At 39.9% G+C, this 27,807-nt stretch overlaps 1 protein-coding gene across 1 annotated transcript in view; it reads right to left on the bottom strand.

Annotated features, from left to right (window-relative positions):
* Positions 1-40: 40 nt before the first annotated feature.
* LOC308060066 (uncharacterized protein C18orf63) overlaps positions 41-27,807 on the bottom strand; it is a 43,749-nt gene continuing 15,982 nt past the window's right edge. Inside the window, exon 13 of the mRNA XM_080378331.1 lies at positions 41-27,807. Within this exon, the coding sequence (XP_080234457.1) occupies positions 27,751-27,807 (57 nt within the window). The 3' untranslated portion in view covers positions 41-27,750.

Genomic DNA, 27,807 nt, shown 5'->3' with positions numbered 1-27,807 from the left:
ATGGGATCACAAACTTGAAGGAACTAGGGACTCCTCACTGTTTTGTTTTTTTTTTCCATTGTTAAAAAGTGTAGACCTAAGATGCCCTATTTATTTTTTATGTAGTTTTTAAAAAAATTAAAAATTAAAGAAGCCACATACCTTGTTGCCTGTCTTTCAGCAGATCATATTGTTGTATGTAATGGGCAGGAAGGTGATAAATTGCAGCTTTTAATTAGTACCAGCCTGTAACATTGGAGCCTTGTGGTTGTAATATCAGCTTACACGACTGGACAACCAACTGTAAGAACGCCTGCATCCGTGGAAGCACACTGTCAGGTTGGCCATCTCGGCAGATGCTCTCGGGAGCCTGGTGCAGGTGCACGAGGAAATCCCTCTGTCAGGGCTGACCTGCAGTGAGCCCAAGCAATAAGCAGATCACTCTGCAGGAGCCTTGGTCACTGCCACGGTCCTGGATCCTTGATGAAAACAGGAGAAAGGCTGCTAGGCTTTCAGTAGCAGGAAAAGGCAGCAACATGCAGACAGGGAAAGAATGAGTTGCTTGGAAGAATGAAAATCCAGGACAACTGAACTCAGAACTGAAGCTAGTAAGAAACCCTGTACTGAAAAATCAGAGACTGTCAATAAATTGATTGGGGGGGAAAAGTCCTGAACACTTCTGTTGTAGTTCTCTCAAATAAAGAAACCCCAAAAAACAGAACAGCAGCACGGGGGATATAGTGCAGGCATCTCCAAAGCCGTTTGTTGTATGTGCCTAAGGATCTGTTACGTAGACTGTGGAGCTGTGTAACAGCATCTGCAGCCTAAAGGGTAGACAGAATAACAGAATTTAGCAAAAGCTTTTAGAACTCCTATTTACATAAATGCAGAAAACTGCCCTAATTAGTAACAGCCCATGTCAACCCAGAAAAGGACAAAAGAGTGCTTTTCTCCGTAAAAATGTTATGTTTATAAATTAAAGTATGGCAAAATGTTGAAATCCCTGAAAGGCTACGATCCATAATCCTGTGGTTTGTTTAAAGTTTTGGTCCTGCAGGCTTGGGCCCCTCAGCAGCAGAGTGATTGCTGAGCCCCTTTAAACTCCGTGATTATTGATGCCTTCTGCAATATACTTTGAGCTCCTTTTTCTGCAAACTGGAGGGGCTTTTTCCTACACTACAAATGGGCCTAAGTGGTGACGGCAGCCAGAAGGATGTGCATATGATCCAGTGCATAATCACTTCCACAAGCATCTGCTGCTAGTGCTTTCAGGATGCACGTAATCCAAGCTGGAGAATATTCTGAATACCTCTCCTTTTCCCTTGCTGGTTCCTTAGCGGTTTGCTTGTAGCTAGTTAGAAACAGAATTTCCCATCCTGCTTAAATTGGTTATAATCTCTCTAAGATTCATGCTATGGCAGGAAAAGACCAAACTGCATCGAGTTCAGGATGGGTTCATTCTCTTAAAGCTACGACATGCAAAGCTGCAGGAAAGAACAGAGGTTAATTTTTGTTTCTAAAGAAGAGGTTCTTTGGCTAAATTTAAGCAGCTGAAAAAATCAATGTTTCCACCAATATCCCATGTACATTTGTGAATTAACATTTGTCTGTATTTGCATTATTTAAAGCCCTCTGCTTCTTTCCCATTCAAAAGAAAATAAAAAAAGCAGGTGTTTACTACTCCAAATTTCACAGGTATGTTAATTAATTCTTTCCCATTTCTAAGTCAGACATTTTGCGTTGTTATCTTTGTTATTAGGAAATAGATACTTTCCATTATCCCAAGAAAGTGAATGTCTGGAAAAATAGGTTTTTAAATTTTTCTCTTGTTCAAGGCTTATTAAGCACCATTCTAATCTTGCAGAGAGTTATCAGTGGCTAAGTATTTATTACATGATTCAGGGCTCAATTAATGGGCTCATGTCTAACAATAACTAAGTAAATATCCATGTAATTACAGAATTTCACTTTTAATGTAATGATACCAGTATTATCCTGTCTGATTCTAGACTACATATGTTCAAGTAAGTGCTTTGCCAAACCTATGTTCAGATATGCTGTCACATGGATTAAGATTACAACTGGCTCTTGGCAAAACCGTGTATCTGGACCAGAGCACAGAAGAACAAAAGCTAACCCTTACAAACGTACACCCATGGTCTGTCTTTTAGTTCAGTCATGTTCATCATGTTCAGTGGTTTGTGGAGTAAAGGCAGCGTGTGCGCACACAGATACTCACGCATCTGTTTGTTGAACTGTAACTTCATGTAACAAATGCGCAGTCCACAAATACCCGGTATTTTTATTTTTCTTGTTATAGTCTATATAAATTGGGAAAATGCAAGAGTAATTAGCAGCATGAATGAGCATCACACAGTGTACAAAAGTAATGAAAACTTAACAGAATGTTTAATCAAGTTCTGATCTTTTACCCATTGATTTCACTCAGCTTTCTTAAGTGACTAAAGAGTTAAATTTGTTGGATTAGATTCTAGTCTCCAACTCTTAGTGATACTGAGAAACTGTCAAAAAGAAAACCCTCTAGACTTCATTTTGTAAGTTTAGAAGGCAGGCATTCTTTATTGCAGTGCTGGGCACATGGAGATTAGCATCTCAAATCATGCACACCTACCTGACCAGCATTCCTCGATTTATTACAACAAAACATACATATTCATCATATTTCCCCAAAATCTACTATATATTATAACTACTTCCCCAAAAGGATTTACATATTCATAAAGCACTCGCATATATGTACTTCGCTCCTGGGGGGTCTTTCTTGGGGTCTTTTGAGACCCTTGGTGGATGATAAGTTGGTGAACTTCAGCTGAACTTTCTTGGGGAACATGCGCACTGCTTGATCTTATATAACTTCATTAGTTCTCTGTGTTACAAGATTTTGACCACAATGCCCCGTTATCCCACTTCTCTTGTCTATTCTTATAACCCAGGTGTCTCAGAAAGCTTGCTACCTCTTAGTGAGCTTATTCAATAGGTTGAGTTAATCATTGCTTTAGTTTCAGCCTCTGTTAGTAATTCTTTATGTCTTAATCATATCATTAGAAAATATCAGATAAACAGTATTATATTAACCAAAGCAATGTCACTGAAGAGGCATTAGATAATGCAAATATGTACTGCATGAATTTCCATTGCCGATTCAGTAAAGCAAAGAAACGAAGCCAGGAGTCAGGCAGGACAATGATAAGCACTACTAAAATGCCTGCAAATGGTCTCTGCAGGGACAGATCTTCAATACCACCTCATTCCCTTTGCATTCTTTTTACCTTGCAAATGTACTTACATGAATTCACATGTTGATACTAGCATGTTTTAAGGATCAAGTTGGATTTACACCAGCATAACTCACTGGCATTTTGGTGTGTGCTTGTGAATCATGTCAAGCAGGAGAGAAGGAGCTCCTTGCATTTTGGATGGGCAGAGGTGGGAGTAATACGAGCAATAAGCTCATTTAATGAACGTGAGAATACTGAAGTTTAACTATAGCCCAGAGCTGCTTTTCTTTCCCTAGCTGAAATCTCTGGAAAAGGGTGACGCACAGCTGTGCCACCTCAGAAGTGATCCAAGGATGCTTCCTGAGGACCATGGCGCAGTCATCGCTACCACTCCACACACGCTGGCTCAGTGATGGTGCCTGGCACACTGGCGGCGAGCCTGCGGCTCTGCTCACACCTTGGGCACCTCCTCTCAGCTCTAGGGCAGGGCAGGCAGCTCAGGGGCTCGGGTTCTTCCCTCCTGCACCTGAATGGTGAGTAGATAGGTCAAGCTGATCTGCTGGTTGAAGGCTGTAGCTCAGCCCTGCTCCTTCGATAGCACTGATCATTAGGCAACAAGTTACACGCGTTCACTCTCCCAGTCCTTGAGTGCGAGCTCACTGGGAAATAAAAGCTGCTTCTTTAATGGATCTTCATGGGGTGCTGGAGGCTGAGCCTCTAGCACCCTTCCCAGTGCTGAGGTGTCTCCTTCAGGAAAGTCTTTCTCGTAACTGGGGCCCTTCCCAGTCCCAGCACAACAGCGGGGTGCTGCTTAGGGAGCTCACCCCACCTCTCACCATCCTGCTCCTCTGGCACGGGCTGCAAGAGCCTTTCCCATGCCAAGACTGGTGCCTCAGAGGAATGCCGCATTCATGTCAAGAAGGGCAGTGAAGGAACACAGAACAAACGCAGCACCGTAGAAGTTCTTCGTCTATTGATTTCACCCTGTTCCCAAAGCTCCAGGATTTTGACAACCTCACATAAACTTTGCTGAGAAAAACCTACTCTCATAACGTAGCCTCCTGCAAAAAGATTGTAGGGGTGAATTTAATTCTATCTGCTTTTCCATGTGGGAAACAAATAAGAATTGTCTGAATAATCACTACAAAATAAGGCATTTTTTCTGGAAAGCATGAAGAAAAAGAATTTGCTCCATCCTTTCTTATTACAGACAGCAAAGCACAGCAAGGCTGTGTCTAATTTGTAGTCCAGGAGTTCACAGAGCTGTCAGACAGGTCGGATGCCATCTGTGGAAGCAACCAGGATTTCAGTGCAGTCACACACACCTGGTAGGGCATTTGAATAAAGGTCTGGTAGCTGCGGTATGCAACTACCTGGCTATAAATATTTAAACTAGCTGCTCAGAGTGCGTGCTCTCAAGATGCAATGGTGCTGGAGTGCAGGGCAGAGCTGGAGCAATGCCAGATCAATAGGTATGAGCTTTTAAAGGGTGCTTGTATCTATCTCTGTGGCCACTTCTGGTACTATGAAGCACTGTTAAAATCAGAAGATAATGGTGTCTTTTCATCAGAAGAAGAAAGCCATACCAAAAAAAATCACCTCTCTTTTGCATAGGAATAGGGAAGATTTTTATGAGAAAAAGCTGAGAGAACTGGACTTGTTTAGCCTTTAGAAGTGGCTGCTGTGTACAGCCAACAGGAGCATGTAAAGAAGCTGGCACCAGACTCTTCTTGGAGGTGCAAGGTGGCAGGACAAGAGGGAACACGTGCAAGCTGGAGCATGGGAAATTCCAACTCAGTATTAAGAAAAAGTTTTATACTGTGAAGAGGATCAAGCAGTGCAACAGGGTCCCAGTGAGGTTATGGAGTCTCTGTCCTTGGAGATATTCAAGCTTGACAGGACAAGGCCCTGAGAAATCTGGTCTAATTGAGCCTTCTTTGAGCAGGAGGTTGGACTAAGTGACCTCCATGTCTCAGTGCCAGCATGTAGCCTTTCAAAAATGCCAAGCACGGTTTAAAAATCAGAGAAACACACTGGCTTTCTTAACTATTATTACTCAAAATACCCAAGTGTTTCTTATAACTGCAGCTATTCTTTATGTGAAAGAGCCAAAAGCCCAAAAGCACATTTTTGGTCTCTGTCTAACAAGTGCCCCAACCAGTTGTTTGTAGGCATCTTCTGCTCTAAGTTGAAGCACAGGTTTCACACTCTGGCCGAGCCAAAGCCAACACAGGCTCTGAGGAAGCTGAGGAATGGGGAGAAGAAGAGTTTCATGAATGCCAAGGAACTACAAAGTTGCATTGCCAACAGGATGAATTCTCAGCAAAATTCTTGAATCCCAAAACTTAATCTCCATTTGAACTTCTAGGATAGTATGACTCTCCTTTAAACTCTTTGTTGTCTCTATTAGGCTGGGTAGATAAGGGCCCCACCACGCCAGGTGCTGGACAGGACCAGAGTAATAAACTATGCCTGAGTCTGCATTCACACTGTGACCCCTCTGGCCTGCTCTGTAAGAGACCTTCAGGGGCAAGAGTGGACGTCAGTATAATCTATGTCTGCCGTGAGACCTCAACATGAGAAAAAATTGGAATCAAGCCCAATAGTTTGGTGCCCTTTGGGATGACTTAGATTCTTCCTCCTAAACAGAACCTCAGTGCTGAGAAAACCCTACTGTTTCTCCTTTCTCTGAGGCACAACAGAAAGGATAAGGACAAAAAAAGACCAGCCAAGCACCGGAGGTAAAAAGATTTAAAAAAGAAGCTGTCATGTAACTAGCAGAGAATTACAAAATAAATTCTGCAGAAATACAAAAATAAATGTCTTTTAGGTGTTCAGATGAATAAGACATAGCAAGATTCTAAATAATGTATCACTGTTGTTAGAAGCTTGAATGTTACTGCCTTTTCTCCCCAAAGAAGTAGTATATGTGGCAGATACAAAAGGGTTGTTGTTTTGTCTTTAATGTTGGGTTTTTTTTCAAGAATTATGCCAAGTTGCTGTTTTCAAACACATGTCGATGCCGGAAAGAAATGGGCATGTATCCATCTTGCCTTCAGGCCAAAGCATTTAACCAGAACTGGGAATACTGACAAACTTTCCCAACCTCTCTCTCTCTCTCCAGTGCAATTGTATAAAGCAGCCTTTTGCAGATCTCGCTATGAAAATGACCGGTAAAAATATCAAGCTGTGTGCTTCTGTTTATCAAATGGAAAATTATTTTTAATGCACTTTTGAAGAAAGGTAACAGGTAAGTAGCAAACGTTCTCACGGTCATTATAAAGGGGTATGTGTCAGCCTCCAAATCAATAGCTGGCTCGATGCCATTTACTTCTGAATGGAAACCAACTATTTTTGCAGAGTTCTGCTCACAGCAGCTGAGCATCAATACTAAGTAGTCTGTAGCTATTAGGGAAAAACCGAGCATGACAACACAAATCATGGAGCTCCTGATGAACATCTCTGCACATGGCTGCTTCTTCTAATCACCAGCAGAATTTAATGAGACACCTGCAGTTTATAGACACTCTTGTTCCAACATAAATTGCCCTTAGAGCAAAAAGTCTTCTTTTAAAAAATATTCTCCAGTAAACCATAAACCACAAAGAGTTCATTGTCACTAATAACATCCTCCTCATTAATTTATAATTGTATGAAACCGTATTCCCCCATACATGACCTACAACAGCCCTGAAGATTGTCAAAGGCTGTTCAGATCTCCTAATTAGCACAGTTTTCAATCATTTTAGTGTTTGTTAAAACAGCCCTGGAGACCCTAAAACTAACCCCTTGCAATCCTGCAAAAAATAGTAATTCTTCATAAATCTGACCCATATCAGGTGAAGAAGAGAGCTGAATGCATTCCGTGGGTCTCTAGGAGGGAGGAACAAGCTCAGGCAGGTTGGGATTCCTTCTCTGCTTGAAGCTGCAATGGCACCCAGCTGATTGCAGCCATGGATTCTCCTGCCTTACCTTCCTTTTCCACTGCAGTGAGGGGGCAGCTTAGACTGTCAAAAAACACAGTCAGTTCATTAGAATGCCAGAAAGGATAAAGGTAACGTATACCTTGTCATACCTTATCGCATTTGCAGAGAGGAGGCAATAAAAACTTTTATTTTCTAATCAACAATGTATTCTTTGCTGCATGGCAGACGAAACAGCATGGCATCTGCGAAAAAGAAAACAAAACTGGCTTCTCCGAATCGGTGAGCTTAGAGAGAGAGAAAAGGCATGTTGCTGAGAATTAGGGATATTATCATCCACCCAGTAAGCAGCTGGAAATCACTGGCATGAATTGCTGTATCTATGGTGTGCCCCAGGGCTTTATTGTCTTGGACCAGAATATGCTGCTGCCACAGCAAAGAAGCCTCTCAAACTCTCTTCAGTAGGTGTGCAGGCTTCCCAGGGACTTGACTATGAGCTGTTTTGTTACCATTGATGACATCATTTTGACTTTTTAACATCTGGGATAAATACTTGAGGATCTTTGGTCTAATTTTGTTGCAACCTGCAAATATCTCAGAGTTACCTTGAGGCTTTCCTTAGAAGGCTCCTCAGAAATTGTTAGCCCATTATAAATTGTGGTCTGTGCTAACACAAGCCTGCTGCTTGTAGGAGGAAAGAGATTTGTGGCACTAGTTAGTGGAAGAGCATCTAATAGCAGTATTGAAAAAAGGAATGGAGATTTCATTCTGCTCCTCTTTTGTTGTCAAATATAATCTATTTTTCAGTGGCTGCCTCTCCAGCATTTCATATCCTCTTCCCTCCATGGACAATGGCTGCATTTCACACTATGCCAGCTGGTGTAAATAGACACATCCCCAGTGAAGTTAATGGAGCCGGGGCTTTTTACACAGTCTGAGGATCTGGCATTGAACATTTTAAGCTGGCTGTGCAGTCTCATCAGTTATCAAATGGGACATGTCAGAGAGCCACTGTGAGTCAGACAAAATAGTTGTCTAACAGCCCTGCTATCAGGAAAGCCACAAATGCTCTCACAAAAACAGTTCTGGTGTAGCTGGTATCTTGTACAATGTATTCCTTATGGAAATAAAAAGGCAGCACATTTTTATTCCTCGCACATTATTCAGAGGTTTTCTCATTATCAGAACAAGAAAACATCAGAATAAGTTTATTTAAAAAATGATTTTTTAATAAAGTAAATGGAATCCTCTCAGCTAACTGTAGTGAAAGAGAATAACGTTAATGGAATTTTCATTAAAGAAAACTTATTTTCAAAACAATGCAGACCATTGGGAGAGGAAAATTAGCAGTCAGATCCTCACTGGTTGCAATCTGGCATCGTTTTAGTGACAGACTAACATCTCGTCTAGCATTGCAAGTGAAATTACACAGCCAAGTTGTGCTCTGACATATGCATTTGTTATGCACTACCTCATATTTGTTACTTGTTACCTCAGGGCAGAGAAGTAAATTTATTTTTAATAATGAGAAATAAGCAGGTGACATCTAACAGCAAACTTCTTGAGGGTTTGTCCTTCTTTAAAAATAAAAAAAAGTAGCCTACAAAAAATCCACATTTCAGCCTTTAATCAAGCCTCCGTCATTCAAAACCTCATTCCTATGGCCTAGGGGAGTTTTTACATGCTCAGTTCTTACGAAGCACAGGGTCATTTCTGTATCATCTACATCCCCTTTACCACCACAACTGAGTCTAGAGCTGTACAAGGAGTTAGTTGTGTTACAGGCTTGGCTATCTTGACAAACAAGTTGACAGTCAGCTTCTAGAAGTTGCAATAATATCTTACCTCCAAATTACATTAAGGTAATCTATTGATTTGGATATCTTTTTTCCTCCATGTTTCAGTGTTTTCCCATACTTGAATTGTCTCTATCACTGTTACAGCCCCTAGGACACAGGGGCTAAGAACCCCACAAACATTGATGCATTTATCCTTGAGTGATACCTCTACAAAGCAGAGCTTTGTTACTATTAGATTTTCCAGGTATTTCAGACCTCCTGATTTTTTTCAGGTGGTGGGATTTCTGTGGAGATCTCTTTGCTTCTCTCCTTCAGTCCTCTCAGAAGGGAAAAGAGGAGTTACAGCAATGACTCCACTGCAGCTGCCGAGACTGGAGGTAAGGTAGACAGGTTAGCTCAGGCACCAAAGTCAGCCTCCCTGGGGTCAAAAGCGAGTTTGGTGCAAGTTCATGTACTTTCTGTTGCAGGCTGTAATGGTGAGGTGGCATTTGGCAGTGTTTCAGAGGAAAGCAGGTGATGAAGTGTGTTGAAACATATACACAGCAAGCATGAAAGGAGAATCAGGTGAACAAACATTAGATATGGAGTCCAGAGAACAGAAACCCTTTCTTCTATCAGTCAAATCACAGCCAGGGGGTCCAGACCAATTCGTTAAGAAACGCAGAATACCTGAGAAGCACAGGAAAAATCTGAAACTTAGCAGATCTGTTCATCATGAAGCCACTGAAAGAACTTGCGAGAGAAATTACTCGAAGGCATGGAGCAGAGCCAGGGAAAACAGGCAACGACTGACCAGACATTGCAGAAGATTCTGGGGATAAATTGCTCTAGAGAAGTGCAGTGCTTCTTAGGACTGGATTCAAGGGTACTGAAATGTTTCTTGTTCAAAGTCTCCACAGCCAGCTGCTTGGGAATTTTTTTAGCAACTTTTTAAAGAATGAGAAATAGCAATTAATCACAGTTAAACTTTTGGAAAAAAAAAAAAAAAAGAAAAAAAAGAAAAAGTATCTGCTTTGAGAAATATCCACAGGAACATAAAAATGGCACTGAACAAGTATTTTTGGTTTGGTTTTTTTTGCCAGGTTACCTACTAGGTTTAGCATCTGGGATCTGTCATGCTGTGGCTGCTCAGCAAAAGGAATGGTCCTGCAGATGCCAAAATATTCATACCTAGGAGCAGCCCTAATTTGTGAGCTGCCTCAAAGCATATAACCTGCAGTTTCCAGAACCCTTTTGCATAATGAGCATTGTAGAAGCCCCAACTCAAATGATGATTTTCAGAGAACAGACTCACCATTTGGAAACTTTGAGAAAAAGGGGACTTTGAGATACAGAACTCCCTGTAACATTTGAGATTCTTCTTGCTGTGAATGATGCTCAGTATGCTGCATAAAACAAACTCAGTTTTAGCATCACTCTTTATAGCACTTACAGCTGTGGGCATGCCCTCCATTAACAGAGAGTTTAATCGTTTTGAAGTATTTTTTAATAAACAAAATTTCACATTTTTCAGCACTGTGATCAAAGCATAAGTAATTCTTATAAACATTTTATTTGAACCAGCATTAGAAATCAATTTGGCATTTGTTGTATCATTTGCCCCATTCTTATGTAAAAGTCTCCTATTCTGTTTTGTCTATAATTTTATTTCGATTACTGTAATTTTGGTTGCAACTAATCACACACATTAAAAATCAGCTAGCCTTGAGTAAGTCTTTACAAAAAGCTTGGTACTGTGCTGCTCATTCTTAATAACTGATGCATTAATGCACACCTGATTTAAAATGCATGGTACAAATACAAAGTGCAAATTGCAGTGAACCGAACTGCAATCAAGGTTTTCATGGCTCTGCAGTGAGTGGTGTGGTATTCACCCGCTGTAGCCCAGGGGCCAGTAGGCTACATATCAGTCCTCATTCCTTGATTTATTCCCATTGACTGGCATCCCTGGGAGCGGGGCAGGAGCCTTAGTACATTCACTGGGCACAAATGGCACTGCAAGACTGTATGAACTCAAGAAGACTCAAATCCCGAGGTCTAGTTTCTCACCAACCCGATGCCCTAGAACCCCTCAAGACAAGCACACTCTCCCCTCCAAAACCTCATCTGGTCATTTTATTTTTAAATGATGTTAGATTCTTCTAAAACTGAGGTAGTAACATTTTTTTTTTCACAGTTACAATTAGATATGGGCCATATTTGCAGATTCAGAGTCTTTTTATTTCTCTGAGATGCTTGATCCCCAGCGTACCAGGGAAGCATTCTGCAGGCTTTGAATCAAGACTATGATTCCTCGCCGCAGCCGGCACAGCTCTGTAAGACTACGGTCAGAAGCAATTGCTGGATCAGATGCTTAATTTGTACTTGACAATGTTCAAGTCATATGCACAGTGGGTGGGTGGGGGAATTTGATGGCTTTCAGATTGTGCGGGGGAAAGGAAAAAACAGACTTTGTTCTGTATTAGGTGTGAAAATGATTAATCTTTTTTATATTCTTTTAAGTTACAACATGGATGTGGAGCGAGAGAGACTTAGATTTTAATCTTTTCACTGAAGTAAAATAATTAAAAGGCTTTCACAAACTCATTTATTCCCGCATGAAATATTCTATTTCAGGCATGTTTGGAAAAGTGCTTCAGAAGTTAGCGATTTAAAGCAAGCAGCTGCATACTGATAACAGGGCAAATATCTCACTGCAGCTTTAGATCACAGGAATCTACTCAGCAAAGGAAACAATTTTTCTCTCTAATTTCAAAAAAACCCCACTGGTTAGCCTGAAATTAAAACACTTATCTGCTTATTTTGCAAAAGAAACATTATGAAAATGGGTCAAAAGAGCTGCAGCTCTTTTAATATCTCACAAACAACAATTTACTGCAAAGAGAAAAGCTACTGAATTCTCCCTCCTCTAGTTATTATTCATTTGTTAGGTACTAACAGAAGATGTGCCACTGTTCATGTGGGTATTTTAAATACTGACTACGAACTCTATGCTTACTGTTGAAGTTATTGTCATAGAGGGGTGATTGCAGTGGGTTACACGTGCTCCCAGTGCTCGCTGCAGCACACCCCAAGCAGTCCCAACTGGTGTCTGCTGGCCTTGCAGTGGAGACTCTATCACCACAAACATCTAATGCAGTAAGTGCTTGTAATGATTTGTTTCCCATGTAATAGCCCGTTCTTGTACTAGCCCGTTCTTGTACCTTAACCCCAGACAGCTCAGTTTTATCAAATGATGAAACGTTTTATCACGAGTCAATGTTAGATGGAAAATGTTTTTTGGGAGAACTGGTGATGACTTACAAATCAGTTTGCTCAATCTGTTTTTCTGTCCTTGGACTTGTCAAACATGAAGACAATCAAATCCTGGCAGCATTTACATTTGACGTCCATCTAGAATAACTTACCAGGTCAAAGAATTATCTCAGTCTGACACTTGGGGTCACTGAGGAATTTTCTGGGACAAAAAGTGCCTGCCAGTGGTGGCAGACTGTCTCTCAGTCAGGCTCCTTGATGGCCCATCGGGGTAAAACCAGCTTCTCTCTGCTGTGAGAAGTTTCACCAACAGATGTCTACCGTAACATGTGGGCCCATGATTTTCTTGGCAACTATTTAAAACCATGTTTTTTCAAAATTATTTCCATACTCACTCAATAGTTGGACATTTGGAGTTTGGCAGACTTGGAGAAAAAGGTGTGCAAGGGAATGCAGGGTTCAGAAAGTCACACTCACGTTATCAGTATTTTAATTTGCCCTGAACTCAGACTTAAGCCCAGAAGGAATCATTAAACATTGTAATATTCTGTAGATCATTTCCTTTATACAGTTATCCTTTGTTGAGGCCTCAGAAATGTTTGTTTGATTACTCATTTCTTCCATGTGAGATTTGATTGTTGATTTGAAGACATCCAGACATGGAAAGCCCTCCAATTCTCTTTGTGGTTTGTTCCAATGGCTAATCACTCTCACTTGTTTCTCAATTAAATCTGTCTGATGCTGGCTTTCAGCCATCTATTCGTACAGTGTCTCCATGAAGTAAGACAGCTTTGGGTAAGTCAGGGCCAGGCACTGGCAAGCTACATCCACTCAAGAAAAATGCTCTGCAAGAATGGTTGTTAGCATATTTAATTATAAACTCCTCATATATTTATTTAAATGAATTGAAATAAAACCCCCACATTAGTGAATTAGTGTTTTATATAGCATTCTAAAAGGCATTGAGCACTAGATGAGCATATGGTTTTATTTTAATATTTCTCTAGGCAGGTATTATTGAGAATTGGCAAAATAAAAACCCCTATGTATGTATTCTTCTGCTTTGTATATCAAACATCTACATTCTTATCTACCTCAAGTGTCTGTTTATGAAATTAGAGAAATCCACTGCCTAGGGAGTAGGCCAGAACAGCACTGGAAACTCAAAAGAAATACCAGCTGACGGTCTGGCTGACTGAAGAGAATGAAATAAAACTCAAAGCTTCACCTGTCTCTAACAAAACTCATAGGGGGAAAACCTTAAAGAACCAACCATGGCATTCAATACCTGTATTTTCATTCGAAAGCTGTTTCTTCTCTGACAACTCTACCACCCTGAAATCATGACGGACAGAGGAACTGAGCCCTCAGATGCCCAGAAGAAACAGGAATTACTCAAAAATGCAGAAAACACAGCAGAGAGAAGAAAAAAAATCTGCGCCTGCATCCACTGAAATCTATGGAAGTTTTGCTCTCAATGCTAATGCATGCTTTACTGCTTAGACTGAAATATTTTTTCTACAGAGTCCCCTCAGATTCAAGAGCTGTTAATGTCACTCCCTGTGTCAATGTCACTGTGCTCAGGTGGGTCCACCTGCTGTCTGTTTACAGGCTGAGTTCAGAAGGATGGCACCATAAGGTCATACTGAAAACCTGAGACAATAATGCCTTGTAAATCCACAAACCTCAAAGCCCACAAAGATGTAAAATGAAGCAGGGAGCCCAGGGGCAAGGGCAGGAAAAGTAAAAATACTTTAAAAAAGCCTCAAACAACCTGCAAAGTACTGCTCTAGGTTACTGTCATCTTTTTGAGTTTCAAAGACCCCTACAAGACAAACTAGCCAAGATTTATTTTAATAATTGAGACAATGGTCTAGCTTGTTGTTGTTCTCCACCATTGAAAGACAACACTGCACACTTAACTAATTGTTGTGAATGAATCAATTACACAATTACCATTAGTGCAGTTATCCGATTATGCCTTTTCACACAGCTAAGGGAAATCAAAGACAATCTGTGTACGTTAATGTGCTGCACCTTTTCTGCAGGATACTCTGGCATCATATTAAGCAGTATTTCTAGAGACTGCCTGCAGCAGATTTAAATTCTGCTTGGGTTGAATAAAGGAAAGATAATGTTACTTCAGTCTCTTCGAGTCATCTGGGCTTTGTTTTGATCATATTTCAGGAATATTCACATGCTTCCCATACATACTGTAAGAATATTTTTGTAACATAAAGTTCTCCTTTCTAAGGTCATTTATTTTAGTCTCAACGTAGCCATGCTGATAAATGGGAGATGAAGGGGCATGGGAACTTACTTCCCCATTTAATCACAAACTCTAAGCAAAAAAAATGTACTCCCCAAGTACTAAGAATAATTTTGGGCCAAATCTTACATATGGAAAACTCCCACGACTTAATTATCAGAGTCAAGAACTACAGGATTCACCTCTAAGGCCACCTCTATCCCTTTTATAGGGGGTAGCTGAGGCTGAAGCGCTCCTGTAACCATACCACAGCCCTTTAGGGCACCCAGCAGACCCTGAGCATGGGGTCTACCTCCAAGCCCTTGCGGCTCTCCCCCAGTTTGTTTACATGATACGCATCCAGGGCCCTAATTACTTGCCCACCCATAGGTGGCTCTGCTTGGCTTATATCACTATTTACCACCACCATTAACACAAAAGGAAGGAGGTGGGGAAGCCCAGTCCTGAGCTCCCTGCATTAGCCACCAGCAGCCAGAAGCGGGTGTTGAATGGGGCAAGAAGCATGTGCACCCTTAGGTTTTCCTTGAGCATCTGCGCAAACATAGATTTTATTCCATTGGAAAGGTCAAAGTCCATTGGTATTGCCGCAAATAAAAACACTTTTGCTTTCCTCATTCACATGTTTTGCTCAGACCTAAGCAACAGGGCTACAAAGAAGTGTACTCTCATGGCCTCAGTGCCCTGTGAAATCTCAGTCCAGTGTGGGATATCCTGGAAGCTACCATGGAGCCAGGCCCGCCACAAAGGCTGTGAGACAACTTGCCATGGCAGAAGAAGCACAAACAAGACTATCTGCTTTTCTAAAAAAGCCAACGAAACCGTACTGAGCCCAACGAAACTCACTGCAGGACATTTTGTGATCAGGGCTGCCACTAAGGGTAAGTCTGAAGGATGGCCCCTACAAGAAGGCAAGGAATAATGGACTAAAAGCTTGCAAACACAGAAACGAGCTGCTTGTAGAGCTGTGCCAGGCTACTGGCTAGTGTCAGTCACAGATCCACCTCCTCTGTGTTTTCTTAGCTGTCATGTTTTCTATACATCTCCTCACTGGGTAGTTCCAGTAGTGCCTAATGGGAACCAAGCTGTGCGGTAGGCACAGCCACCATGAACTTTCTTCTTAGATGGCTTCTGTGTCAACACTAGCTCTGGAAGCTATGGTGTCATTTTGCTGGTATATCTGTCGCCCCATCCTGGGATGCTACAGGATCATTTTCCAGATATCTACACAACTGGAAGAATATACTTCTTGGCAGCAATCACTGATCATTGGGCGTAAATGTATGTAGGAGCCAGCAGAAAGGTGGCGGTGCAGTCAGGGGAAGAGCATCATCTCTCTGAAATCAGCAGCAAATTCCCTCAGCCTCTTACCCCAGAAAAGCCATTGCTGTAAGGGACAAGTCTCAAGGTCCCACTCTCAAAGGTCTCTTCATAACAAATCTTGGAAGAGTAGACAACTGGCAAACTTCTTGGTCCTCCCTGGATCTTTGCTTGGGCCGATACAAGTGTGGAAACCAAGGCAGGGCTAAGAAAACACTGATTAATGACAGAGTTCTGGCTGGGAAACTACGAAAACATCAGACTGGGGTAAGACTGTGGGAGAGAGTGAGCCTTGTGGGAGAGCCTGGTGCTGTCTGACTTTCTGGGGCACACCAGGCTGTTTGGAAACAGATTTCTGGCATGTACTCACAGACAGAATTAGCTGGTGCCTGGCCCAGGAGGGAATTGGTGTCACGCAACTCATGTAGCACTATCAACCAACCTGGATAAACACTGCAAGCCTGGGATGGGGAAATGGAGGCATTAGGGGAGGCAGCTGGCTGGGCAGGGCCTGGGTACCAAGCCAAATCAGCTCCTTAGAGCAAATAGTTTGCATTCAAACAAGGACCATCCCTGTTGAGATCTTTTCCGATGCTGTATAGAGTGGCTGTGGGAAGCACTGGCTTGCGCAAAAACAATATCGAGGCTGAGTCTGAGGATGGGAGTGTGACGGGTGCCTTCTGCAGCTGCAGGCACAGGAGCACGGGGCACACACAAGCCACATTGCCCTGCACCAACTTTTCCTGCTGCTGCTGATGGGGAAGATCCATGTTCAGTGGCTGTCTGCCCACTGGTACAGGAATGGGGAGCTATGTTTGAGTGTAGGGGGGAGGCAGAGGGACAGGAGAGATGGTCCTGCTGTCCAACCAAGGCTGCAGCCATATCGTCCTGCTGGGAGCCCTGCCACCATGAAGATGCCTGCCCACAGGCGAAGCTGGTGTTGGCACTCCTGGCCAGGGAGACGCTGCCAGGGACAGAGACACCCTGAGGCACGGACACCCCAAGGGTCTGTGGCTGTGGGTGACCTACTCAGGAACAGAACAGGCGGAAAAGCAGTAAGCAGCAAAGAGCAGAAAACATCATCATGAATGGGAGTGTGTAGCTTTGTGAGACAACACATTGCAAACACAACCAGGAAACAATAGAAATTGATGCAGAGAGGACAAGGATAAAGACATGAGCAAGCATATCAGCAGAATACCTATGCTCGCAGTTTTATTTTAAGTCAAAATATTTTTCCCTCTAAGAATAAAAGTTAGAAGGGAAAGGTAAAAGGAATCTAAAGTGCATGGCTATGAATGAAATACCTCAATCTCAAAAGACTGACCAACATGGGAAAAATAAAGCTTATTTCGATTCTCATTAGATTCCCTTTTAAAAAGACACCTGGCTCTGACATTCTGAATTAATTTAATCACATTTATCCTATTAAGCAAGAGTGAACAACCTAAACCGTATGAAAATTGTTGCTGGCCCAATATGACTCACTAGGAATGAAAGCCAGCCCCATTAATTAGTTTCTGTAGAGCATTCCCAAAAGTGCATTATTCACACTGAAGTTCTAAGTACATTGTAGTTCATGAGGCAGAGGTGGGAAGACCCTCATTCAGATGCAGGCAGAGAGGTGCTCCTTTGGCCTGAGCAGGTATATACTTGTGGGAGAGGGGAGTGACAAAAATAACACAGAATTCAGTAGGATTGATTAATTAGCTGCAACGTAAGTGCCACCATAATCATAAAGGGAGGCATGATTAAATGTGCAAAGAACTCAGTGGGAATCAGGTGACCCAGAATCAGTTATAAATTTTGATGCTTACCAGCTCTCTGTTCCTATCCATAGCCTGTGCCTCTGACTATGTGTCTCTTTTGTCTGTTGGAGCTCATCAGAAGTGTCATATCCAGTGATGCTGTAGGACTTCCAAATTTTCACAGACTTTCTGAGCTTACGTGACTGTTATATCAAAAAGTGATAATAAAAGATAATATATCTTAATGAAATAGTGAGTTGCTGCATAAATATTTTATCCTATGTTCACAAAAATATAAAAAATGGTGCATTCTGTGCTAATCCTTTTTTTGCAATGAACATGTTAAGAGGCTGCTGTGTTATTATTCTGAACTATTCTGAAAATAATCACCCTGATTATGCAGTAGTAGGCATGTACAGTTGATTTGAAGGAGCTAAACTTTGCATCAAATTTCCCCTGGGTACTGTCTGAAACTGCGCAATAAATGAGTGTTGCTGTAACTTAAACAGGTACTGACTCTTTGGAGACATGAAAATAAAAATGTTGTGGTGTTAAAACATAGCCCTGACAGGTCTATTACACTCTTCACAAAGTGTGATAGTTTTCTTCTAACAGTAGCTGTCATAAAAATTAATGACGCATACTTTCAATGTTAGCTCATTACTGATGCACAACTCAGTAGGCTCAGATGAGATTCCAGCTAGATGGGTATGACCTCGGCGTGTAGGGGAATGGGCTTAGTTCACCAAAAAGCTTTCCTTCTGTGTATCTTCATTTTTCTACTTAATTTACAGAGACTTCCTGTAAGATCTTCCACTCTGTGTTCTCCTTTCCAGCTGCCAATAACAGTGCTTCACATCTCCATCTTGGGCTGAAAACCCCATAGGATAGCATAAGAATAGAGTGGGTTTTTTAACTGAATTTTGGAGAACAATATAAATATTTTAAGCTGTGAAGCAGAAAAAAACCCTTTCTTCTACAGCACATTTTAAACTTTCTAGCAATATTTGAAAAGATTCAAGCAGATGAGAACTTTCTTCCGTAAAGATGCAAAGGTATACAGCCCTCAGAGTATTGAAACTCCCAGTTATTTACTGTTATCATAAATTCCCACTGGCTTATTATCACCAACTAACAATTCAGAAAGTACGTAGTTTCTAGCCTTTTAATTTGGACTCATTTAAAAGTAATTAATCTCTGTAGTTGTATGCCAAACGTGTAAACCAGCTTTCTAAATGTGTGTCTGTGATTTAACACGACTTCTTGCCCGCTCCCGACCAGTCCCTCCCTCCATCCCGGAGAAAGCCTGAGAAAGTAGGTAAAACTGGCATCCTGACCCAGGGGCCGGCAGCTTTGGCTCTGCCAAGGGAGCACAGGACAGGAGGGAGCCCAGTTCAGCTGGGGCCTCAGATCTCAGCAGACGCATGCACGCCGATAGCTAGTGGATATATGCACATCCAGTAATTCCCAGTACAGACGAAATCCTGAAACTGGTGCTACCTCTACATCTGAATGGCAGTTCACACGACTTGAGCTTACACAGCTAATGTCAATTGATTCACCTCTAAATGAGAATTAATGAAGATGTATGCTTAATACCAAGCTGGGCTGGCTGGGTGCCCAGGTATTGGGAGCTATGCGTTTTCCATTACTGGAATGCGTTTATTCTCACTGATGTGTAGAATTTGGATTTTATTGTTATTCTTTCTAAATTAAAAAAAAAAAACGAAACCACCACAACTGCAGAGGCAGAATGTCCAATTAATACTTTAAGACTGAAGAATAATAACCCAAGTGTGGTGAATGGAACAAAGTGCTCACTTGGTCTGGGTGGCATTTTAGTAAGGGCATTCCTAAAGGAGCTGTCAGATCCGATAAAAAATGAAATGCTTTCGTCAGCCTTCAAAGCATCTGATCTCCCAGAAAACAAAACCTCATGGAACAGTCTTACTTAAGTCTCTCTTTCATTAGAAAGAGCACTACAGAAAAATCCTGGTTAACAAATGTTTGAATTTACGCAGACTTCGGTTATTCACAATGCTGGTCACAGACGTTAAAAGTTGCACAGTAAGGAGCATTTCCATAATATGGAAAGAAGGAAAACAGACCCTCTGTGAAACAGATAGCGTTCTGCTTTACAGAGGGTCCGTTTTCTTTCTTTCCATATTATTTTCCATTATATGAATGCTTGAAGAAGACATGAAGTTAACTTTCTGACAATTTTTTCTTTTGAAGACTGAAAACTACACATTATCATTTTGAATTATGACTTATCACCCTTTCTTCCTTCCTCAGCAGTTTAATTTTGCTTCATTTACCTCAACTGCTTTGAAATATCCCAGACCCATTCAGCTCCAGTTGCAATAAAAATATTTCTACTTCTTAATATAATAAAAAATTTAGCATAAAAAGTTAAATAGGTATCTGCATTTATTTTGGACGTGTAGGCATAGGTATCTTTTGCTAGCGTCTCCCAGTGGAATAACCCTTCTTATTTTTATTCTGGAAAGCACTGCAGCACTGAGCAGTCTTAGCTGGTTTCCCTGGTACTGGTCACTGGTGGAACTGAGACAGGTGGCCAGCTGCTTAGTAAGATGAATATTTATTCTTCATAAAATCTGAGCTGCAACATTTTGCATAAGTAAGGGAAAAGCATTTTACTGGACTGCGGAAGCCAAAAAGCACATAACCAGACGCCTTATGTTTATTTATGTTAAGGTTCACCTTTGGATCATCTACTCAGGTGGCCCTGCCAACTACCAGGCAGGCCTACAGCATGCAGCCCTGATGCGTTGGAACCAGTAGGTCCTGGCATGTAGAAAAGAGTGAAAGTTTTACTTTCACTACTAAGTTGGCATCACCACAGATTTCATACCATAGCCACAGTGCAAGCTGCAACTACCCGCACACTTGGCTAACTGTTGATTTATTTAAATGGTAGTTGATGGTTTAATAGTATTTAATTAAGCTCTTATACCGATAGACAGCACAGTCCAAACCAGTTAAGCTTTGGAGCCTGTGCCTGTTGATGTACATGGAATTTTGTGTTGTGGACAAGGGAACTGGGATGACAAAATGAAAATTCTCTCTCGCACATCACCCCCTGGTACCTGGCACAAGAACTACCAAACACTGCTGCCCGATCTGGACTGCCTGTACTAGAAGAAGATTTTTCACGTTACACATACTCTGCATGAAACGTTTGTAATGAAAGATAGCTCTGTGTGTGTGTGTGTGTGTATGTGTATACACGTGTACATGCTCTAACGCACATGCATATGTGTGTGTGTCTGTATTTACACACATATTGGGCTGGTCTCACACTGGAACAAAACTGTGTCTGTTCCCAAAAGCGATTATTTGATCCCAGACAAGGAGTTTCATCCCGCAGGAAGATCAGAGGTATTATCTTTCAATACTTTTGAACTTCTCTTGCTGGAACAAGCTTAAATCCTTTTTATGTATTGGGTTTATTAAGAAATTTGTTGTCACTGTTTTGAACAATAAAAGAATCATTGCAAGAAGATATGTGTGTTCCTGGTGGAACTGTAAACTCTTTGGGAACAATTTTCACATCTTTTCCAGGAATGTTAGGCTGCTTTGCCCCAGATTCTAATGCTACCCTGGGGCGATTAAGCTCTTCAGAGGTTGCATGAAGTTCTGCACAGAACCCAGGGAAAACATACTTGCTCATCCTTGCTGACTGTGGGCCAGCAAAACTACACAGTTTTGTGAAGAAACAGAACACTCATCTCCAGAGCTGGCACAAAATTGTTTTCCTGAACTAGTAGAGATGCCACAATTCTTCAACACACTGTTCTCCATGAAACTAGGGTGAACATGTTGATGCAAATAAGCATGTGGCCCAAAGTCTTTACATCGCTGTATTTACTAAATTACTTTGTGATGTAGTGACATAGTACTTTCAGAAGTCTTAATCTGACTATTTACACCAAAGGAACTAAACAGCAAGCTTCCCTGCAGTTGTAAGCACCTATAAAATAGTTTTTAACTTCTAAGTTCAGATTTGACAGAGAACTTGAGCATATGCCAATTTAAAGTATGTAAAAAGTCCCTCTAGTTTACATCTGTGAAGACAATGGAGGATAAGAACGCTGTCAATTTATGAAAATATGTGAGAAAAGATCACTTTCTGGAAGTGCATATTTACTAAAAAATGTGAACTCATTATGAATAACTCAACTCAACAAATACTTTCTGAATCTGCTAATACAATGGCCAAAGAAAGCTTTCACAACTGCAAATCTGGATCGTCTTAGAGATCCAATCAGATGATTTAAAACTGGTGAAAAAGGTATAAACAGTATAAAAGCCAATAGGCATCAAAGGGCAGGTGATACCTTCTTCCAGCTGACCTCTTCCCAGTTTCTCACACTTGGGAATTGTTTTAATCTTTTACATTTCTACTGGTTCCTGATGTACATTTTTATATTTTGAGGCAGGTTGAGGGGTCTGTTCCTTTAATCTTGAGAAATCAAGCCTGCAGACATCACACATGGAGGCTCCACGTGATCCTAGACATCAAGGGCTCCTGTGCTTTGACAGCTTCATGTGCCTGCCAGAAGTGAGGTTATTCTGCACAGTCAGTAAAGAACTGATTAAAAGGACAAACTGAGACAGGCTCTTACAACCTCTCCATATAAACAGCGAAGGGTAAGGCAGCAACGAAGGTCCCTTCAGCATCGCCAAATCCTCTGAAGGCAACCACAGCACTGATCCTTCCTCCCCATTAGTGGCATTTCCATCACCACTCCTGCAACCAGTGTGTTTCCACTCACTGTCAACACCTTCCTATATATTTACAAGGAGTGGGTGGGTGGGGTAGAATATCAGGGTCCTCCTGTACAGCATAGCCTAGGAAGTATTTGGCAATTTAGCATGAATGAATAATTCAACATTTTATTTTAAATGGAAAAAATTATGCAATAATTATTTTTTTTCTCTGTTTTGAGTATTATAATAGATAACACAAAATGACGTAAACATTTGAAAGTGCAAGAATAATGAAAAATTACTTCTTTTATAATAGAAGGCAAATGTTGGCAATTGGCAGCATTTAAAAAGCAACAATTGGAAACAGATCAGATGAAGCCCTAATTTATATAGCATAGTAGAAATGCAACGGCTCTACAGGCATTTTCATACTGTAAAACAAGTAAAAGATCAATTATATATAGTCAGAGCTATGAAAGAATAACTAACCCACAGCATTTGACAAGTAGCCTTGTATACCAATTTCCAGACAGAATGTAAATATAATTTATTTCTTGCTGAGCATATTGCTCTAATTTCTGTAATATTTGTCTTGTTTTGTATTTTTTGTATTATGTATGGGAAAAAATCACATGTTGTTGAAGTGCCCACTTCCTTTTAAACACTGGCACCACCAAATTAGAGCTATGTTAGCAGTTACCATTCAAGACAAAAACAAAACAAAACAAAAGTTGTCATCATAGTAGGGCAAAATCCTGCTCTGAGAAATGAGGTAAATAAAAATACATCTATGGTAATACAAACCTAAAAAGGTTTTCATAAAGCACATAAAACCCCATTATACCAATTTCTTTAGGAAAAAATTTTTGCAAATGTATATCCAAAGCAAGTGTTAAACTACAGTTCTATACTGTTTGAGTTTATGAGCTAGAGTAACATTTGATTCTTGTTTTCCAGGTAAGACAATAATATTCCCTTAAAAACAGTGATTATGGGGCCATAATCATATATAGGTATATTTTTGCAACTACACTTTCAAGTAGTCATTGAAGTTACATTTATGCTGATAAAATTACTCAAAGGACAACTATACACATTCTGCATGAACTGCTGAAGAATGGTATTATCAATTAGACAAGAAAATCTTTGACAGAGCAGTTTTATTTCCGAAATTCATTTTCTAACCATTTGACATGACAAGGTATAGTTATTTAGGAATGTTTTACTGATGAAACAAAGAGGCCCAGACATTGTAGCAAAGAATTAAATGTTATTATATGATAAAAAGACAGACTTGAAACTTCAAAATAACTTGGAAGAATGATTAAGTGTGTAAGAAAGTACTAGGACAGATTTGATGTGATTCAAAAACTAATCCATTAGCTAAGTTTTCAAATTCATTGGAGGTTTATAAACCTGAACCATCTGGAGAAGTTGTTGATACATTGATTCACTTAACTGTAGGCAGTTAACCCTCAGTTCTTCATCGAGAAACAGGTACCAATAATGTGAAATAGACATAAAATAGAAATAAATGAAGATAAATGCAATAGAGATAAATTCAGAAAGCTCAGAGATCCTCAAGTATGTTAATGCCCTCTGGAGAACCTGAATGGAGGAAAACAGAAAAAGTTTAGATCACAGAAGAAACCCAAAGACAACTTAAAATCGTACAGTTAATAAGCAAAAAAAATGTACTGTATTTCCAGATTTGTATTTGCATTCTGTTTGCAAAGTTTAGATTTAGGACATTCAAGTTAAATATTTGCATTTTTATACAGAACAAGAAATAATTCTCTCTTTGATAAATCTATGGTACTATGCACAGCTTATCCTTCCTCTTAGGCTTAGGGTTTTAAATTTAAAGCCCTCAAAATATTACAATCAGTTGTGGTGCTGGAAGAAGGAACTTTGATTGCAGAAGTCTATTCACACCTTCTTAACTGAGATCAGGTAGCCAAACCATGTTCTTAACTCTACAAGAAAGTAAGAGCGAGAATCTTCAGAAACTATTATTTCGCATATTTAAATGGTTAACCATGCAGTAAATTAGATTACCCCTAACCTGGAAAAATCCTGCAGCAATGAAAGATGGATAGAATAATAGCAATATTATTATGATAGCACCTAGTTTTTGAGTATGTCTCAAGTATTTAGGTGCCAACAACCTACTAATGTACAAAGTCCAAAGGGTATTTCTGCTACTAGATTTGATTAGGGAATTAATTTTCTCCCATCATAAAAGAAATTGCATTTTCATTGAAAGACTAAACATTTTCAGAATCTTTTTTCAATGAAAATCCAAATATTTTCACTACATACAATTTCCATGCAAATATTTTCAAATTTAGGTTAAAACTGTTTCTTCATAAAACCAGCTCAAGCTATTATATTTACAGGATATCTTAAAAGTTATTATTTTAGTCTAATATTTCACATCAAGAAAGCATTTGAAAGATGGCTTTGTTGAAATTTCTGTACTATCTCCTTCTAATGAGAAAAGAAATTCATAAATGTTGACTTGGCGTAATCCACCTTTAGAACAAATAGTCCAATAGATCTCTAGCTCTTACATACAAAACTGCTGAGAATTTTCACTGCATTCCATTTTTGTGTAACCCCTGCCTTCATCTTGTCTTCATCCAATATCCTTACAGTAATGGCAGCATTTACTTTCATGTAAAATAACACTATTATTACTATATGTGATTAATTTGTAGCTTCTCATTTGCTAAATGAAATTCAGCAACTAAAACCAAAGGTCAGTATCATATGACAACACAGGAGCAGAGCAAAAGGAAGAGTTTTACAGATGAGTGGAAAAGGCTTCAGAACTTTAGTGGTGCTATTTTTTATACGTCTTTTCTAGCACCAGCATTTGTAATGATGCAAATCCTTCTTTCAAAACATCTTTCTGTACTAGTATGGACTCTCCTTCAGAAGCTCTGCTTTTCTGGTTGGTCTTAGAAGCCAAACTTCCCTTCCATGGTAGTTTTTAACCTTGAAAACGGTAGGATGATTTTCATTAATAAAGGACTAAGCATGGAGATATTTTATTTTCAATTTGAAAACAAATGTAAAATAGCTTAAAAAGAATCTATAAATCTCTTCTGAAAACTCTGTAATCATCCAAACTTTCATGTAAACTGAACAACTATTGAGGTCTGACTCTTGAGGTGGTTTTGAACTTCAGACGTACGCAACCTACATTTAGTTGTCTATGTATGTTAGATGTCAAACCTCCTATTAAATTCAATGGAAATCTAGTAGACATACCCAACAGGTTCTACAGAGCTCACCCAGCAACAGGTATTCGGCCCATACCCCGTGGGCTGGGCACCTCAGCAGCCTTGGAGGCTCCCCTGGCCCAGTCTGCCTGGCCTTGAAAAAGAACAATGTATCCAGCGTAGTCCAGACCCCTAAATATGGGGGCAGGAGGGGAGTATCTTAAACTCACGCTTAATATCTAGCTACTCTTTGTATGCCAAAGTAAAGCTTAAGTCCTTCCCCAGAGAGTGAGGGATTGTCTACATATCGGTAAAAACAGAATGAATGAGAATGATTTAGTAGTAGAATCAAATGTTCAACTTCTCTAAAATGTTAAATACTTCTCTCATGTTGCTTTATTAATATACCCACTATTTTCACCAGCAAAACACAGAAGAAAATTAGGATTATGCTGTGATTTCCTGGACAAGTTACGAGGCTGTGCAACTTGGCACATCAGTCATAAAACCTGACTCTTTTTGCAAGATAATTGTAAAAAAGTTTTTATTGTCATGAATTATGGATCCAAGTCCTTCCTGTAGACTACATCATTGAATTCCATTGTAAGACCTTCTCACTCATAAATCTTGCTACACAGCAAATTTGAAAACTTACAAGTAATTCTCAAGTGTTCAAATGAAAACATGCACTCTAAATGCATCTGTAGCAATATGTAATAAAGAAACTAAGAGCAAAGCTTTCCAGAATCAAAACTGTAGGCACAGATCCAATAGGAGAAATTATTTTAGCTCTCGTTTTCTTTTTAAATAATCAACACCAATGAAGAACCCATACCAATGGGATTCTTAGAAATAATATTTTAAACACTTTGTGGAAGACACTATTCCCTCCCCAGGGTTTAAGCACTGCCTACCATGAGCAACTGGATACTTTGGCATTTAACTAATAAATAAGAAAAAATAGATTTTTTTTTTTAATTTAAGTAAAAAAAAGTAAAGTTCTGACCATCCTCGGAGACACCATTTCTGTCCATTGGTCCTCAGTGAAAGTCACAGACTTTGGACCTACACATATCTATGCTGAATCACTAAAAGAGATCACCTCTGAAGAATGACCATGCCTGAACGGCCTGGCTTGAAGCAGGAGGAATGAAATGCTTGACCCAGGAACAGGATATGCTGAACACTGAAGTATGAATGCCCTATATAGAAAGCTTCCATCCATACAACAGACTTTCTTCAGGGAAAGCAAACAAGTGAAATGTATGTTCACTGGAGGAAATTTATCCATGCAAAGAAAGGAAGGACATAAAGCGCATCTCTGAGACAAAATGCACATTTGGCTACTTGCTATCATTTATGTTGAAGCCAAAGGCCAGCTTAAAGGATGCACAGTTTATATTTTGCTTCTCTATTGCTATGTTTTTCTATTTGTTTTGTATAACACACATTTTTGTGCCATTTTGTCTGTGTGACCATATTGCTTGCATCAATATTTTCTTTTTCATAAATATCCTTCTATTTATCTCTGGAAAAGTTAACTGTATAGATTACTCTTTCCTGCATATTTTACAACTGATTACTTGTGACAGGTATTAGGACAATAAAACTGGAAGGTTTCATATACTATACATATCCTTAATATTCAAAGGAATATTCAAAGGAAAAGTTTGTTCTATCCTGCAAGACTATTACCGACAACCACACATGATGTGGGTTGCAATATCTGGTCACAAAACTAAATTTATTAATTTTGTGTGACAGACCATTTTGTCTTTGAATTAATCTTAGCACCACAAAAGCATTTAGCCACCCAATTTCATGTCATGATATTAAATAATACATAGAGCTTCACTCTAATGTTTTATGGTTTTAACTTCAGCTCAGATTCAAACTCAGCAGCAAAAAACCCAGATTTATAATAGTCTGAAAGAAAAAGAGACAATCAAAATACAAATTTAAGACAAATTCTGTTTTACTAAGTACAAGATGCCTTTGTATTTAACGTTGCTTGCTAAACACACACACACAAAGCAAAGCTTTATTTGCTAGTGTCCAATAAAACCAAGAATATTAGCTTCTGTTATCTCATTATTTTGCTGTAGAAGCCATTTGTTCAGTAAAGTGATTCCTTTGGAGACAGCTGATATCATTGTCATGATCCAAAAGTGTAGAACAAGTGATATTATTTTGATAAAGAATAATATTTAAAATTTGTAATGTGCATACCTAGAGTTTTCTTTCAGTACTCCAGAACATCCTAAATAGAAGGCTTACTTCTTTTGGCTTTCTTTAACTTGGAATAACCTTCTTCTTT

The sequence above is a fragment of the Falco punctatus genome (assembly GCF_963210335.1).
Source record: "Falco punctatus genome assembly, chromosome: 3".
Classification (NCBI taxonomy): domain Eukaryota; kingdom Metazoa; phylum Chordata; class Aves; order Falconiformes; family Falconidae; genus Falco; species Falco punctatus.
The sequence above is the reverse complement of the archived record's forward strand: the minus strand, read 5'-3'. Positions and strand labels throughout refer to the sequence as shown.